Source organism: Cavia porcellus, unplaced genomic scaffold (assembly GCF_034190915.1).
Source record: "Cavia porcellus strain 051 isolate PalLab524CR breed Dunkin Hartley unplaced genomic scaffold, mCavPor4.1 scaffold_18, whole genome shotgun sequence".
Classification (NCBI taxonomy): domain Eukaryota; kingdom Metazoa; phylum Chordata; class Mammalia; order Rodentia; family Caviidae; genus Cavia; species Cavia porcellus.
Window position 1 is genome coordinate 51848899 of NW_026947501.1, and position 18170 is coordinate 51867068.

Genomic DNA, 18170 nt, shown 5'->3' on the forward strand with positions numbered 1-18170 from the left:
GGAATTACAGGCATGCACTTCCATGCCTTGCCAACATTTGTAAGACACCTTGAGGGAGAAAGTGTTAATTCTTAAGAACTTACTAGTTAAAAGACACACTGGAAAGTGTTCAGCTTTAAAAAGTTTATATAAATGTATTTTTCTCTGATTTTCATACAGGCAAGAAAGAGAAAAAAGGAAAACTACCTACACAGGGGGCTAACAACAGGAAACTTGTAAAAACCCCACTGGTACAGTTTATACAGCACAACCATGTACATCAGGGATGAGAAGGAATGAAGTCTCCACCTAACACTGAGATTGTCAGCAATGCACGAGGCTCAGGACTCCATCAGCTTCACCCACATGACACATTGAAGCATCAAAATCACATTACTATGATGCCCAAGTTACAGATATGGAAACTGAGGCACAGCACAGCTGCATGACTTGCTCAAGGTCATGTCCCTGCTACCACAAGAGCTGGATGTGGATGTGGGCTCTCTCAGGACCCTATCAGTGCCTTTTACTAGGTGGGCAGGACTGTCAGGGACTCAAGGTCTCCTCTCAGCCAACTGCACTCTTCAGTCAGCAGTTACATAAGGGCCATCCCGACTGCACTGGAAAGGTCAATGCCTTGCCATCTCTCACTGAGAAGGCAGCAGGGCTGCCCTAGCGGTCTCCACAAGGCTTCTGCCTTCTTCCCTGTCCCTCTTCAGGTGGCACAAGGTAAGTATATGGAAAGAGAACACTGGAGGGAAGGGAAAAGGAAAGACAGAGTTGGCAGAACCTGGAAGTTGTGAGCTAAAGTTTACTCTGCCATTTCTTCTAGTGTGGAGAGAAGTCCCAAGTGTCACACTGCAATTTTCCTGGCAAGCCAGTGCTGCCTGCCACACACTGCACCCCACAGGTGCATCAGCCTCAGCCCTGAGAGCACAGATGGGTGCTCCACTTTATTAGTTGGGCAAGGATGCTAAGGTTCAACCAGACAGATTTTTTAAAAATTCTATTATTGTTGTTAACCATTTTCCAACAAATGTTAGGGCTAATCCTGAACCATTGACACCTGGGCATGCAACCAAACTCAGATGCTTTGTAACACATACAATGGCCACTCTAGGTAATTATTAGCGCGCACATGCTCCCAGCCAGTGTTGCATTACATGGCCCACCACATACCATCCATCTGGATCTCATTGGGCTGCATAGAGCAGAAAGACTTGGAAGAAGAGACTCGGAAGTTTGCAGGGAGTGTCTCTGATGACCCAGTTGCCACGCCATGAATGGCCTTTTCTCTAACCTTCTCTCTCCATGAAGGTGCTCTCCTAAAGTGTTTGTCATCCTCCTGGCAAATGAAAACACAGAACAGGCACACTCTAATAAAGATAACTGTCCTTCAGAAGGACTCCTAAGCCCCTGACTGTTTTGCTTTACTTAGCCTTTCCTGGTGACCTTCCAATGTGCTGTGTCGGGGTCGCTCCCGGCCGGCAGGAAAGACACACGACAAAGTCTGGCGGTGTGCAACCTTGCCTTTATTTGTCTCCGCGTGGGCCCCGCGAGGCATCCGCTCTGTCACCAGCCCTTTCTCGCCGGTGGACTTTCTCTATCTCTCTCTGTGCTTCCTCTGTGCTTCTCTCTTGTGGCGGGAGAGGCATTTACTTTTATAGGGTAACAGTGGCCAATCAGTTCAAAGCGCGCGATGCGGGCTGATTGGCTAACATCAGTTGTTGCTAGGCAGACTATCTTACAGAGCGGGTTGTTTAAGTCGCCAGCGCAATCAGGGGGCAGGAAGCAGGCGCCAACTTGGCTCACTCGATGGGAGGGGCAATCTAGCTCAGGCTCCGCTCCCACCCACAGGCCCTATGTCCGCCAAGTAAGGCGACCGGTGTCGGCCGCGGCTCCCAACATCTCCCCCTATTTTATTTACTTTGAATGAATGTATGCATCGCAGCCCGCCCTGGATCGAGTGCAGAGGCTTATGCCCTGTGTTGAGGCCCACCGTAGGCCCTTGGCTTGGACCCTGGTCGGCCGCCCCCGGGTCCGCCAAAGCCTTGAGACCCTCATCCTTTTTCCAGGGCCAGGAGTGAACCTGGATGCACATAGGCATGCACTCATGCCCCTCCGTGTGATCCCCTCGGAGAGGCATCTAGATCTGGGCAGATTCTAGTAATCCAGCGGCTTTCGTGCAGTATGGGGTAGGGCCTGGCTTAGGTCAAGTTGTGCTGGGGAGGCACGCTCTTACCCGTCATTGACTCACCTACCCTGCTGTGTGGTGTCATTAGGGAAGGAATGCGGAAGACCCGCCACACCTAGACCCGGTCGTAGGCCAGTCGAGCGAGCCATGCGTAAGCCTGGGGATCATTGTGCCCATCACGGGCTGCTGCCAGGGCCGCATGGGCAACCAAGCGTACTTGACGCCGGGCCGCCGCAAGGCGCCCATTAATAAATGATGTAACCCATCGGAGCAAGCATGGTCCTATAAGCAGGAGCAAGAACAAGGAGCATAGAGGGCCTAACAAGGGTAGCACATAGGGGAGCAAGCCGTTCCAGGCCCCCAAAAAGGGATTGTCCTGCAGTTCTTTTAGGGCTCATCTTGTTGTTGGGTCTGCGGTTGGCCTCTGGTGGAACAGGCCTGATCTTCAGTCGAGGGACTTGTCGCGTCAACCTCTCTGGGACCCACAGTGGTTTTCGTCCCGGTTCCTGCGGAAAAACACAAACCGCGCCTCGGTTCCAGCTAACCACCGGATCCGGGCCCATCCATTGTCATGCCATAGATAACCGTGCCTTTGGAGGCAGGCCTTGGCTTACTCCCCCTTTTTGTTTTTTATTTTTTATTTTTTATTTTTTTTATTTTTGGTCTTTTTCGTTTTTTTTTTTTTTTTTTTTATCGGTACCAGGGATCGAACTCGCGATTGCCTGCTTACAAGGCAGGCGCTTATGCTGCTGAGCTAAATCCCCAGCCCCCGTTTCCTCGACCGGCGTTTTTCTCAGCCTGCTCGGCAGAGTAGCCGCCCATGAAAATACCGTCCGCCCCGCGGCGCAACGTCATAGGACGGCGGTCCTGACAGAGTGGAACGGGGCGTCACTTCCTGTGCCGGCTGAGAGAAGGGAGGGTTCCCTGTAGCGGCCTCTCGGCGGGGAGCCGCTTCTGGAGAAGAGCTCCAGGGCGGAGCAGATGGCTCTCTATCTCCTCCCCGCCAGAGGGCGCTCGGGGGTCCTTTTTCCTCTCTCTGCTTTTTTCGAGCGGCGCACGCACACAATTCGCGGCGCAACTCGGCATAGGAGTCAAGGCACGCATGTATCATTTCCCACAGGGGGCGAATAGCCGGCGAAATATCGCCTCCCAATTCCGCCGAGGCGAGGTCCCCGCCTAACTTCTCCCATGACGGCAGGTTTGAATGCTCTGTGGGTAAAAACCAGGGAGCCACCCTATCTACCTCTGCTATGAATAGTTCTAGTGTTTTTTGACCTACCCTGAGGTCTCTAGCTTTTAAAAGCTTTCTAAGGGCCTTTACCAAGGGCCGCGCCTCCGCGCTCAGTAAATTACCCATCTTTAACCTCTAAAGGCTGTAACTCACCGCGTGTGACTTAAAGAACCCGTCACCTACACGTGAGCCTGAGGGGAGTCTAAAAGCCCTGTAGGTGCGCGCCACCCAGAGCCCAGGCTTATCCCCAACTCACCTGTCCGGCAGCACCACGCTGGAGCGTTGCACACCACCGCCGTGTCTCGGGGTTGATCAGTCCCCGTACGGGCCACCAAATGTCGGGGTTGCTCCCGGACGGCAGGAAAGACACACGACAAAGTCTGGCGGTGTGCAACCTTGCCTTTATTTGTCTCCGCGTGGGCCCCTCGAGGCCTCTGCTCTGTCACCAGCCCTTTCTCGCCGGTGGACTTTCTCTATCTCTCTCTGTGCTTCCTCTGTGCTTCTCTCTTGTGGCGGGAGAGGCATTTACTTTTATAGGGTAACAGTGGCCAATCAGTTCAAAGCGCGCGATGCGGGCTGATTGGCTAACATCAGTTGTTGCTAGGCAGACTATCTTACAGAGCGGGTTGTTTAAGTCGCCAGCGCAATCAGGGGGCAGGAAGCAGGCGCCAACTTGGCTCACTCGATGGGAAGGGCAATCTAGCTCAGGCTCCGCTCCCACCCACAGGCCCTATGTCCGCCAAGTAAGGTGACCGGTGTCGGCCGCGGCTCCCAACAGTGCTGCACACACTGGAACTTCAGTGTGAGAGGAAACATGATTACATTCCTGCTGGGCCCCAACTGGAGAAATGAGGGCAGTCCTGGGCACCAGGGATGTGATTTTCTCACCCATCAGAATATTTTATTTCTTACTGTGGACAAGCTCTTGCCTGCTATATAATGTACTTTTATTTATTTTCAAAATATTCTGGCTACAAATAATCCAACAAATGCTTTGCTTCCAGATTCAGCTTCCATCTTCTTTGTGAAAATCAAGTACTCTTGGAGCTCACTGAAGACAATCATAATGTATGGCAACAGGTTAGTTATGATTTAGCATGAGGGGAAATTTAATATACTTTTGAAAGAAACCTTCCAAACAGAAGAACTGGGGCAGGACAGTCAGCTGTCACCAAAACACAACTTAAGACTTTGATCGCAGGCTGCAATCTGTTTGACAATATAGAAATAATTTTTGAAGGTTGCCAAAAATTAAGTAGTGGACCAAGAGCAAGGATCAGTAGTAGAGCACTCAACTGGCATATGTGAAGCCCTGAGGTTGATTCCTAGCAGTGAGAGGAGAAAAAAGCTGAAAACTTACGACATCAAAACGTCTGACAGTCCCAAGGACCAAAAGGTCGGCAAATTCTTTGTCCAAGACATTTCGAGCCTGAAGTAACAAAACAACAACTAAATATATCTGAAGGATGTTACACATTACAATTTTTTAAAACAAAGACTTCAAAGACTCACATGCTTGCAACACAAACTGGAAAGAAAAGATAGTGAAAAATCAAGCATTTGCTTATTTTGAACTACCATATTATAGATTAGTTATGGAAAGTGATTACTAGTTGTCTAGAGTTAAATTTTCTCTCCATTCAAATGAAAAATAAGTATTCTAGAACCACAGAAAAACCGAACACTGTGGCTAAGCAGACAGAGGCACAGACTCCGTTGTCACCTTTCTGTTCTCTGTCGGGATCTGTAACAACAGGGCCAATGTGTTGTAATCGAAGGCTTCATCTAAGGCCAGCTGTGCGCCATGAACCCCACTCTCTATGAGGTTGTTTGCATATTCTTTAAGGCCAATGGATATGACCCAGCGAATCACTCGATCATTGCTCCAAACAAGCACATCTGTGAAAGAACAAAACAACTGTAAATGTGGCTTCAGAAAACCTCTTCATCATACATGTCCTGCAATGCAGGGGAAAGATTCCTAGCATGGATCTTGATCCCTCAGCTCCTGAAAATGGACTCCACACTCACAAATACTGACAGACACACACCTAGACACAGCTGTTTTGGTTCTGCCTCATTCTAATAAAAACTTTCCCTTTAGAAGCCTCCCCTAGTGCACTCAGGTGTCACAGTAAGATTGTGGATAGGATATATTCAGGGAACAATACAACATGATTGGCTGAGGATGTAGCTTGGTGGCAGATCACTTGCCTAGTATGTACAAGGCCTGGGGTTCAATCCTAAGACTGCAAAAACATCAGGCTGAGGGTCAGAGTCAGACCTAGCACGTATAAGCATGTTTCCTACACAGACCCCAGAGTCTCCTGAAATGCTTCTCCATCATGAAAGGGGCAGATACCATGACAGTTCAGATACCTTGCTGAGTTCAACACAAACTCTTTGCTTCTGACCTTCTGACCTTCGTTTTCTTTTACTTTTTCTTGTTGTTGTACTGGGAATCAAACTCAGAGCCTTGTGCTTACCAGGTAGGTGCTAAGCCACTGAGCCATACCCCAGCCCCTGTGCTTCTGAAGCTTTGGTCATATCAACATCTTAATATATTACAAAGAAAGAATTTTAAAGACATTCCAGCATACTAGATTTTGGCAATCGTATATCATACAAAGATAATTATTAAATGTATTCTATTACAGACCAAACAATTGCCACTCTGTAAAAATATATCTGACCACCAATCTTTTCAAAGACTGCTTTTGCCAACTGACAAAATATGGAGAGGGGATATAGAAAACAAATTAAATGGATTAATACATTTCATGTCTGATTTTTTTTCTCAACTTTGTTTTGGTACCAGGGATCAAACTCATGACCTTGCACTTGCCAGGCAGCCGCTCTGTTGTTGAGCTATATCCCCGGCCATGACTTTCTTTTCTAAATAGACCTCAACGTATTCTTTGTTTTAAAAGAATTAAAACCCAGGCCTTGCACAGACTAGGCAAGTGTCCTACCACAGGGCTACATCCCTGGCCAATAGATAATCCTTTATTTTATTTAGAAAAAGACATCAGAATGAGGATGAAAATAACAGAACCACGATGCAGCCTGAATGAATCAACTATGGAAGACTTGACACAGTGCTTGATCATTATTCAGTAAGTCTCATTTCTTCTCATCACTGCAGTGCTATTAGTAACTACCGAGAATTCTGAGAGACTCTCGTGAGCATGACATTCAGTGTTGTCTTCAGAGAAAATGCCTGTCCCTGTCATACTGAGGGGGCTGCCATGCCCTCTCCTACCTCCTGGCCTGTTTCTGACATGTCTTTCCTTTGCCCACAGGACACTCTGTGGTTTCTGTAAGGACTGCAATCCCAGTTAGTATGGGTGCTGTGACAGGAGGGTCACAGGTGTAATCCCAGACCAGGGTACTTAGTGAAATTCTGTCTCAAAATAAATAAATAAATTACAAAATTATGGGTGCTAGGCTATTGGTTGCCTTGACCTCTCCCTCCCTCTGGGAGCAGAACTGTGTGCCCTGCATGCTGCCACAGGCCTTAGAAAAAGCTCCCAAAGCTGTAGTTTTAACCTCTATCCAGTAAGCAAAAGGCAGTGGCTTGTTTGCCTTGCTCTGATCTAATAGCATAAGGCAGCATCTCTGAGAGAGCGTATACAGTGTACAACAACAAAAGGAAAACTACATGAAAGAATGCCAGCACCAAGAGGGTAGCCTACAGACTGAGATAAGCACACACTGTCTCAGGGCACCCCTTTTCATCCCTCCTCTTGTTATCATGCCAAGCCAGTTGTTTCCACTTAAAAGTCTTCCCTGATTTATTTTTTTGTGGTACTAGAGACAGAAGCCAGAGCCCTGAGCATGCTAGGCAAGTCTTTTTTCACTGAACTACATTCTTAGCACCCCTAATTTTCAAATCTAGCTTTAGTGTTCTGAGACAGGGTCTCACTAAATTGCCAGGTCGGCCCTGAATTTGTGATCTTCCTGCCTTAGTATTCTTAGTAGCTGGAACTGTAATTTGTGTAATTCCCAGATAAATGTATGATTATTTTGTGCTTTTTTTTTTTCAGTCCTAGGGATCAAACCCAGGGCAATGCAAGTGGTAAGCAAGTGCCTTATCACTAAGCCCTTGATTTCTTTTTGAGGTACTCAGGAATAAACACAGGGATTTGCACTGAGCTGCATCTCTAGCCCTGTTATACTTTTCATTTTGAGAGAAGGTTTCACGGAGTCCAAGCTGCCTGGGCTAGGCTTGTGACTCTGCTGCTATATCCTCCCAGAGTGCTAGGATTGCAGGTATGTGCCAGCTCAGCTGGCTGCTATACTTTTTCAAACAGGCAATCACCCAGGCTGCCTGGGAGGCAGCAGGCATGTGCTGCATCCATCCGGCATAATGTACTTGCCTTTAACTACATCCTGACTTTCTTCTCTTCTTCTTTCCAGTTCTTTCCGATCATAATTTAACCTTTTTAGGCACATAAGTCCACACTGGAAGCTGTTCCTATTTACAAAATAAGGGGTTATTTAACGGTGGCAATGTGAAGTCTCTTGATCCATTAGGAAGAACCACTTGCACTGCCTCACCTGTGAAAACTGTCAACCATTTTCAGCCGCCCCCGCAGGTCTTTCTTGGTCAGGTGGTTCAGCATCCGAGCATCCACAAGGCACTCCATGAAATAGCTTCGGTACTGAGGTAGGCCCAGGCTGGGCAGCCACTCATTGCCAATCCACTCGTGGTCCATGTCCCCATATGCAAGTGTCTGATTTCAACAAATGAGTGACATCAGTTCAGATTTTTAATCTAGACAACATTCTTAAAGGCTAAATGAATGACAACATTGCTTTTCATAATTTCTAAATATTTGGTCTCCCATTCCTACCTTTTCAAATTCCTAAAGTTTTATCCAACAGAAATCATATTGGCAAAATTTTATGACTCATTTAGGACAATTTACCAAGCTATAGAAAAATCATACCTGTCTATAAATTCCTTTTCTGAATTAGTTTTCAATATAATAATATAGGAATAAAGAATGATCATGACTCATGAACAAGTTTGAAGAATCAATTCAAATCATTCAAATGAGCTCTAGCTGGTTTTGATTTTATTTTTAATACTTTGTCTTCCTAAATGACAAGTGTATTTGAAAATCAGGAAAAGTAAATTTAAAATGATAAACGAACAACTAATGAGACTAAGAACCAAAACAGAAAAATACAATTAAATTTAGAAGACTTCAACACTCCTCTCTTAACAACTGGTTCAATGTGCCAATCAAAAAACCAAAAAGGACTAAGAAAAGGAAAACAATCAGGAAGGCTACGGACAAAAACAATACTGTCAATCAATCTGACCCAGATATAACTTACACTTTTTCCTTTCTTTTTTTTTTGGGGGGGGGTACTGGGAATTGAACTCAGGACCTCATGCTTGCAAGGCAGGTGCTGCACCACTGAGCTAAATCCCCAGCCCCTCCCCACAACCTTTAAAGACAGAGATTCCCATTATATTACCAGGATTGAGTGCAGTGGTTATGCACAAGCACTCCCTATGCAAAGAGATATTGATGCCACTCTTAGTATGATGTCCATCTTAGTTTAATGCCCAATTGTCATAGGACATTATAACAGCCAACTTCTGGGCTCAGTCTCTTGAGTTTTGGCAACTACAGGGGTGCATCATCACATCTGGCTTCAGGACGTACTTTTTTGTGGTGTGGTATGGTGGTGCATGCCTGTAAACCCAGCACTCAGGAGGCTGAGACAAAAGTATTTCGAGTTTGGGACTAGTCTGCACTACACCAAAAATAAGGAATCATGGTAAGTAGGTTTACTGACTCAGGAATAGGTTGGTTCACCAACTGAGGAGGAAAAAAAAAAAATCAATGAAATTTGCCCAATTACGAGATCAGCAAAGAAAGCCATGTCTCATAATACCTTATGTGGCACAAGATCCATCATTCAGTTATGAAACTCAGCATTCTAGGACGAAAGACCCACCGCCTCAATCTATTAAGGGTCATCTACCAAAAGCCTGCAGCTAAAAACCTCACAATGAGGGACCAAATGTCTCCCTGAACGGAAAGAAGCACAAGGGGTGTCCACTGTCACCGTTTATGTTTGGCTGTGCTGGAGACCTGGCCACTGTAATGGCAGGAAAAACATAAAAATGGCATGAGTTGAGAAAGACATAAACCTCTCTTTATTAGTAAATGACACAATTATCATTGTTGAAAAAGTCTATGAAATAGCTATTAGGATTTATACATGAATTTAGCAAAGCTGCTGAATATACAATGAATACACAAAAATTAACATTTCTAAATATACAAAATGAACTGGAAATTGAGATTTTAGAAGTATCTTATATAATGGCACTAAACTGCATAAAATCCTTAGCAACCAATTCAACAGAATATGTCCAAGGTCTGTACAATGAAAAATAGACATGATATACAACCACTTCACAGAGAATGGTTCGTTATGCTCTCCAGCTAAGGAAGATTAAATTACATTCACAGGAATCCTAAGGTACATTGAGGAATCCTTTAAAATAAAAACTATCCATTCCCATCCATCCTCTCCTGGCTTGAACTCAGGGTTTCATACCTGCTAGGCAAGCACTCTAACCTGAGCTACATCCCCAACCCCTTACAACAGGGTCTCACTAGGCCCAGGCTGGTCTCTAAGTTGATATCTTCCAGCCTCAGCCTCCTGAGTTATGGGATTACAGTCATAAACCACCATGCATGGCCTCCATGTTTGGTTTAGAACAATGGATTCCACTCTAGTATTTTATTTGTTCCAGTCAAGATACAAGGGATGGCTCAGCTAAGAGGAATGTTCCAATTCTAACAGAAAAGATTTCATAACTTTCTTTAAATGATGAGTGACAAATATACCACTATGGTAACCATTAAGATACCTAACAATGTTACCATGATGCAGTCCTTTGAGTCATACTTTCATGGGCCTGGGATTCACAGCCTGAATATTTGATGTTTTCTGGCCTGCTGACTATGCTCTCTTCTAATGAGTAGAAGAAATCTTCCAAATAAAAAGCTGTGCGGAAGCAAACCCTCCATATCTCTGTTTACTACTTTTGCAGTTGCTGATAATGCAGATTCTGACAGCTCAGACTCAGTTTGAGGGAGAGCCTCCTCCTCTCCCTGGCTGCCACCACAGCCTTCTGAAGAAGTGTGCAAAGGGACCTCATGCTCCAAGCATGGACAAGTCACGCTCAGTCTCAAGGTCAGTAAAATGCGAGCTCCATGAGAGTGGGACTGCAGCTGTCCTGCTCATTAATGGCTCCTGGCAGCTGGCACAGCCTTCTTACACAGCCAGTCATATCTTACATCTGATATGCGAACAGTTCTGACCACACTTGAGTGTTCCTTCCAAAGCTCAGTCAGGAGCGAGGCCACCCAGTGCCAGCACGGGCAAAGCACAATGCTTTGTGCTAGCATAGCTCTGTCCTAGCAGCTCTGTCTGGGAAAGGATGGTGGCAAAGTGCACCAAGCTTCTGCAGAACATTGCATGTGGGGTAAATCTGGAATCTTCTGCATGGGCCCCTTTTATATGGTCACTGCAAAAAGCAAATGTTAAGCTTATTCAACTACACTTTATGTCTCTGATGCTATTTCATATTGAAGTGGTGACCATATTCTACTTTGTCTTTTGGAATATATTGAAACTTACGTAATTATGAAATGCACTGCTTAATTCACTGATGGTCATTGTTGGTCCTGTAGAGAGACCTCTAACTAGGTGAATTTAAGTGATTCTAGAGGCAGGGAGTATCTAAACCCAGGGAGGGAAACCCAGTTAGTAGCTATTCTCTTTCTTCTTAGTTTTTGTTTCTAAACTTTTTGTAATTTTGAGACAGGATTTTACTATGTAGTTTAGGCTGACCTTGAACTCACTATGTAGCCTATGCTGGTCTCAAATTTGCAACAAACATGCTTGATCAACCTCCCAAGTCCTGGGATGACCCATATGTGTCACCAAGTTCCACCTCTCTTTTTTTCAAATGAACAAACAAAACAAACAACCAAGTGCTATAACTGAATAACCTTTAGAAATGCAAACAGAAGCAACTGTTTCAAGCATCATCTTGGAATCAGCAAATTCTAATCTTAACTCATTTATACTTGCTTTCAGACATATGCTAACTCTTCTGAGCCCCCGAATACCGTGCCCCTGGGAAAAGCTGAAGAACTACAAGTCCCCTGGTACTGCACTGTGCCCACCAAAGACCCAAGAGGGCAGAGGGATGCTGGGAATTTAACCAAGTCATCTGACTCAGACACTGTAAAACATGGGGCAGAGCTTTCTGTGTAGTGAAGAGTTAGGCAGCTGAAATTCAATCTCTGTGAAGTGATAAGCCTTAATTTCTGAGAACTCCATTACTAAGATCTTTAACTCAACACAGTAGGGCAGTACTTAGTCAAATAACAATATAAAGACATAGAGGGAAAGGCCCCGTGCCAACTTTCAGGTTTAGAAGTGTATTTCATGATTTTTTTCAGCAGTACATTTTAGAACAAAACTAACCCAGCAACGAACTACATGTACATAAACTCAGGAGTTGCCTAAACCAGGGGACTTTGTATAAAAGATTCTATTCATAAATAAAACAACCTTCGTTCAAAGTAATTTCCATGATCCCATATGGGAAATGTTCAAAATTATCCATGAGATGTAATCTTTAATCCTGTGATTTATTTGATTACATTCTTCAAGTCATTAATGATACTATGAATAAATTAAGGTGTGAAAAACACCTACTAAAGCAGGTCACACAAGTTTACATCCTCAATTGCTTTTTGTTGCTACAGAGTGAAGAAATATTATAGAAAGACTCCAACCTTATCCAGCTTCCCTCCTCATCTTCCTGATGTTAGGTTGTTAGGAATGTAAAAGAACATAACTATTAGTATTAGTGAACTTTAGTAGTGTAAGCAAATTAATTCTGCAGGGAACATGCACCTTGACTGAGTGAAAAACATTCAAAATATCAATGCCTCATGCAAAAACTCATGAAAATCCAAGAATTTCAATTTTCCATGCAAGGAGCAGACTTTTTCCATGCCAACTAACCTCATACAGTAGACTGTTGGCGTTAGACAACCACAACGCAGTGCTCAATGGAGGTCTCTCCAAAAGGAGAAGCAAATTACATCTTCTCTAAATGGGGCAAATCTATAAACTAAATTCTTGTAAAAATCTAAAAAATGCAAATACGACTATACGCTATGAGCTAATAACCTAAAAAGAACACATTATATTTGAAACAAATGCAAATTAACTTTTGTTTTCAACAAAAGACAAAGGGCCCTTTGGTCTGGAGTAGGAAACCCACTTTGGAACATGAGCTGCAGGGCTGACTGACCATCTGAGATGTGGCTGCGAGTGTTTCCATCTCTTCATGTGTTAACCAGACATTTCCTGTGGTCTAAGGTGACCCCAGTGCACCAGCCACATCCAGGGCAAGGGAAGCGTGACAGAAAGGAGAAGGACGCACATATGAGCCACAGGCACAGTAAGGAGCCACGAGGCAAAGGTCACTCTTTGCACATTTTCATTTCAGGCACCCACAGAGAAAGCCAGAGATCATTAACACAGGCTCATCCTCTTTTAAACAATAACAGTGTGGTCGGAATATAAGGAGAACAGCACACAATTTCCAGATCACATGCTTAAAAGTATGGATGAGAACATACTTTATATTTCTGAAAAGTTACTTTCCCCAGTAACTGATGATTCAATAGACAGTATTTTCAATAGTCTCACCATGTTGGAGGTATAGCTCATGATAGGGTTTTTGCCTGGCTCTCCCAAAGCACTAGGTTTAAGCCTCAGTACAGCAAAACAAAAGAATAAAACAAAACACACAGAAAGCAGTCTCACCCCAACACAGGCTAACAACAGGATGCTCTGGCCTTGGCTTCCTGTGGCTGCTTTCAGCAGATGATCCAAAGCCAGAGGAAGCCCAGGAGGCCAGGGCACAAGATAGTGAGCACAGGAGAGCCAAACAATGCAAACACCAAAAACAAAGCACTTGTCACCATCTGAGTCAAACCTGAGACTGATGGCCACTCTGCTAGCCCACTGTAAGCTCCCCAAGAACAGCAATTTCTGTGTTTGTAACTGGTGATATGGAGAGTCTTTCTGATGTGAGGTCTAGTCCTTGCCAATAGTTCAACTGAATCACAGAAGCTCCCTTTTGAAAGAGGGTTCTTAAAAGCTTTGAAAAAGCCATGCAGCATCTTCATTTCTACAAAGCCCACATTAATGTGGAAATAGCTGCAGAACAGACTGATACTGGTTACAAAACATTCCACCAAGGGAAAGTGTTCTTTGGCCATACGTTAAAAAAAAAAAAGGCTTATTGTTCATTTTCATAATTCTCTAACAACAAAATCTTCACACTTTTTTGTGTATAAAGTTACTGTAGGCAGACCTTGCTCTGCTGCTCAGAAGGATGTCTACACAGCTCTAAGAGTTTGTTGAACATCTAAATGAAAAAACCCCTGAACTTTGCAACTTAAGAGCTGGCCTGCTCTTCCCTTCTAATAACCACCAATGTTTCATCAGAAGAGTCACCAGGAAGCTCTTTGAGGGCTCTTCACTACTCCCCAAGTGGACAGCATCTTTGTGAGCACAGGCATGGTTGGACAGACACATGCAGCTCCCAAGACCCAGAGCACCTGCTGGTGCCGTGACACACAACCACAGTGCATCTAGGAAACTCAGCATTTTTCCTCCTTTAGTTCTTGTAGGGAAAAAAAGACATCCACAAAGAAGAGAAGCTTAGAACTGTCCAGGAACCAGTGGATTTCTGGGAGGTGACCACCCCTTGTTAGCGTGTCAACTGTATGTCAGTGGCACCTCTGGACTGCCACAAATTACAGTTACTCTGTAAGTCCCGCCTATATGTGCAGTGATGCAGATGCACTCACACGCACAAGACTGAAGGAAAGAAGCCACACACAACAAAGTAAGGGCAGCCCAACCTAGTTTATAGCCAAGGGGCCATAGCCAGGTGCTTATTTATGCCCGGGGATTGTATGCAAGGGTTTATACATTCCTGGGCTTATCTGTATATTTTGCTACCTGTATACTTGAAGAAAAACAATATTTTCCGCATATAATTTGCTTAGCAAGTACCTTTATATACCGTACAAGTACTAATTATTGCTTGAACTATGAAATAGAAATCAAAGTTCAAGGATGAAATGCTACTTAAAATGTTAACTTTTCCTTCCTCAAGAGGTCCTTACACTTACTCAGTTTTGATAAATTCATACGTACATTTGTGACACTCAATTTTCTACCTTTCAAAAAGCCTTCTTTCTTAAAGAAGGCCCTTCTAACCAAGTTTTATTCATTTATTTAATTATTTATTTTTTGGTCTTTTCTGAAACGGGATCTCATTACTCAGTTCAAGCTGCTCACACTGTAACCCACTGGCCTAGAACTCACAGTGATCCTCCCACCTCAGCCTTCTGAGTACTGGAACTACAGGCATGTGCCACCACGCCTGGCTTTAACCACACTTTTACACAAGCAGTTCACACATTTTCTTTGGATCACTCAACCCCTCCAAGTTAGGGGTTGTACTATGCTTTCCTGAAATTTTAAGTTGAAACCACCCTGTATGATTAGGAAGCAGCACGGAAACATTAGCAGGCTACTGCTTTTGTGGGCTCTGCCTTCCTCCTCCACAGAGGGCACACAGAGCCTCTGTGAACATACCTTTTTCAATGTGGGTGGAGCCGAAGGGCTGGTGAGCCACAGGGTTTCCTGGATGGCCAGCCGCAGCTTCAGTCTGTGCAGAGGGTGGCTGATGCCAATCTCTTGCTGGATCTGTCTGTCTGACAGAGCTGACATGATGGCCCCACTTTTCACATTTGCTCTGCAGGCAGCCACATAGCAAGCAGGCATCCCAACCCAGAGCTAGAAAGAAGAATGAAAAGACCAGAACATCAGGTAGAGACGGGAGATGCACGACAAGCTTGTGTCATGTAGCATAGGTCTCTGTAGTAAAGGGATGTACCTCCAGCCATTCAACCACGGTTGGCCCGTCCCACTGTGAAAATGGTAAGCCTTGCCTCTGGGCTTCCTCCAGCAACTCAGGCCTGTGAAAAAGAAGACATTCAAATTAAAGAAGCACTGTTACACATCCAACAAGTTAATGGAACAGTCTCTGAGCATTTTCAAAAGTATAACACATATTCTCAGTTCCTTTTATCTTCTACAGTTTTAATGTTATTAACATCATCCTTGTAATGATAGTCACACACATACTATGGAGAATGCCTGAGTAAATAAAAAATGCTACAGAGTTCTCTTGATTCCCAGTCAAATCACCATTACTTCAGAGAATTGAAGAATTACTACCAACTTATAAAACTCAAGCAGAATTTTCATATCCAAGGTAGTAAGACAATTAGGGGAAAACATGAAACCCTACTTCAACAATGAAGAAACAGTATCTAGGAAGAGGAAACCACACCTCAGTTGAGACATCAGTGCCTAATTTTGTGAGAGACTTTAAAAAACAGTGTTTTTGGGGGGTGGTTGTGGTTTGGGGAATGTTGAGACAAAGTCTTGCTATGTATGTAGTCCAGGTTGGCCTCAAACTCTGTGTAACCAGTCTCCCCCAGTGCTTGGATTATAGATGTGTTTCATACTCCCAGCTGTAATGCAGACTTTTAACCACAAAAAGATTATCGTCTAATACAGCAAACAAGTAACAGAGGACAGTTTCTATTGTACACTGCTCTTTAAGTAAACGGGTACTTGCTAAGTCACTGGGTCATTCTGTGGTTTTAACCCATTGATCTCTTCTTTAGCCAGCCATTCAACACCTCCTTCAATGCCGAATGTATCACCAGCACAGAAACTCATGCAATACCAAGGCAGTACTGCAGGGAAGTGGGTAGGTGAGTCTTGCATGCACTCCGTAATGTGATTTGAGGTTTCATATATGCTTTATTTCTAAAGACTCAAGTCACACTTTTACTATACTAACATCTCTAAAAGTGATTTGTGTAACACAGTTATGTGAAACAGTAACATTGTAAGCATGGTAAGTCTGACATTAGAACACAAAGGACAAGTATGTTTCAGATACACAAAAACCCTAGTCAGTCTCAGTCAATCAGTCTCTCTTCCCCTTTTCTTTCTTTTGGAAACTTATGTTCCTAAGTAAAATGTTTCATATACAATTTCAACTAAGAGTTCCTTAAGTTACCGCTAAGCTTACAGGAACAATCACCAGGGAGTAACTGTACCAGAGAAGGCAGCAAATGTGTTATCTCAGATGAAACAAGAAAAAAACAAAAAGAAGAAGAAGAAGAACAACAACAACAACAATTTTCTAGTTGAAACAAGCAAAGCTATTCACAGAGAAACAGATCAGCAGAAGTGTGCTCCTAAGTACAAGAAGTAGTAGGCTACTGTCATGGTTTATGTCTGTGGCCCCCAGGCCTCATGCATTTTCATTGTGCATTTGTGATGGTTCATTGTCTAGTGCTTGGATTCATGGTGTCAGTGTTACACCCACATAAGAGTGGAGCCAGGATATGATGTAATGGTAGGAAGAAAGTGTATCTTGCTCTTTGCCTGTTCCTACTTGCTGTTTGCAGCCACCATGAACTGTGACCCAGCCATGCCCACCTGCCTTGGAGCCAACTGAGTGTGGACTGAAACCTCCAAAAACTGTAAGAAATAACCTTTTCCTTTCCAAACTTGGGCTTCAGGTATTTTGTCTCAGCAATGAGTAAAAAGTAACTAAGACAGAATTTGGTACCGAAGAATGGGGTTGTTTGCTGTGACTATACCTTACCATGTTTTTCAAGAAATGGCTTTGGAAATGGCTTGTGGGCAGAGTTTGGAAAGGTTTGGATGTGTTGCCTGGATGCATAGAGCTAGAGCAGCTTAGGCAGTTCTGTAGAGGAGATAGTGGTCACAGCTCAGGAGACCAGAAGGCTGATAGGAAGCCTGATGGTAAAGACCAGGCCTGGGAGATTTCTGCTGGGAAGAAGGACTGCAGTGGTTGTTGGACTCCCCATGATGTGAGTTATGGGTTGGCAGAAAGTTGTCTACATTTTGCTCATGTCCAGAGACTTTGCCTGAGACTGAAACAAAGGGCAATGGACTGATTAATCTTGAAAAAGAAATTAAAAAGCAATCAAATGTTGAGTCTGTGGCATGGCTACTGTAGAGGGCTTTTAGCCAGCTTTATGTTGCAAATCAAGAGGAAAGAGCCCAGCGGGATAATTTGCAATACTGTGAGTTTGGCCAGAAAGAATATTTCAGGAAGGCTGTGGATTGTAAAGACAGTGGAGATTCTGATGGCTGAGGGAAAACAGAGAAATAAGAAAGATGGGCCGGGGGCATCCCAGGAAGCAGGTCCCCACCCTGTGCAGCCTCACTGCAAAGGTAAAAGAATTTTTTCAGAGGAGAAAGCTGCAGAGCACCAGGTTCCAGAATGGCGACAGAGACCACATGAGTTTCCAGAATGGTGACAGGCCACATGAGGTTCCAGAATGGTGGCAACATAGAGAAGCTTTTCCTCACAATCAGTTAAACAGAGCCCTGTGATCCAGGCAACTGACCCCTACAGCCAAGAGAGAGAAAAGCCTGAGTACTGCTCTAGCTAGCAGCAAACCTTGGTAACATCCACATGGTGCTGATCTTAGGTGCTAGGAAAATGCACAAATTCTGAGGGTAAGATGGCTTCTACCTCTATTGCAAAGGGCCTGGGAGGCCAAGCTGTGTGCC

General features: G+C 44.3%; 1 protein-coding gene across 1 annotated transcript in view; it reads right to left on the reverse strand.

The window, feature by feature from the left end:
- LOC100718495 (liprin-alpha-1-like) overlaps positions 1 to 18170 on the reverse strand; it is a 61854-nt gene that overhangs the window by 4535 nt on the left and 39149 nt on the right. Inside the window, exons 12-19 of the mRNA XM_063230342.1 lie at positions 15439 to 15520; positions 15138 to 15338; positions 12742 to 12834; positions 7965 to 8140; positions 7784 to 7881; positions 5128 to 5303; positions 4765 to 4833; positions 1159 to 1324 (exon numbers count right to left, since the gene is read on the reverse strand). Coding sequence (XP_063086412.1) covers positions 1159 to 1324; positions 4765 to 4833; positions 5128 to 5303; positions 7784 to 7881; positions 7965 to 8140; positions 12742 to 12834; positions 15138 to 15338; positions 15439 to 15520 — 1061 coding nt within the window. The remainder of the gene's footprint in view (positions 1 to 1158; positions 1325 to 4764; positions 4834 to 5127; positions 5304 to 7783; positions 7882 to 7964; positions 8141 to 12741; positions 12835 to 15137; positions 15339 to 15438; positions 15521 to 18170) is intronic.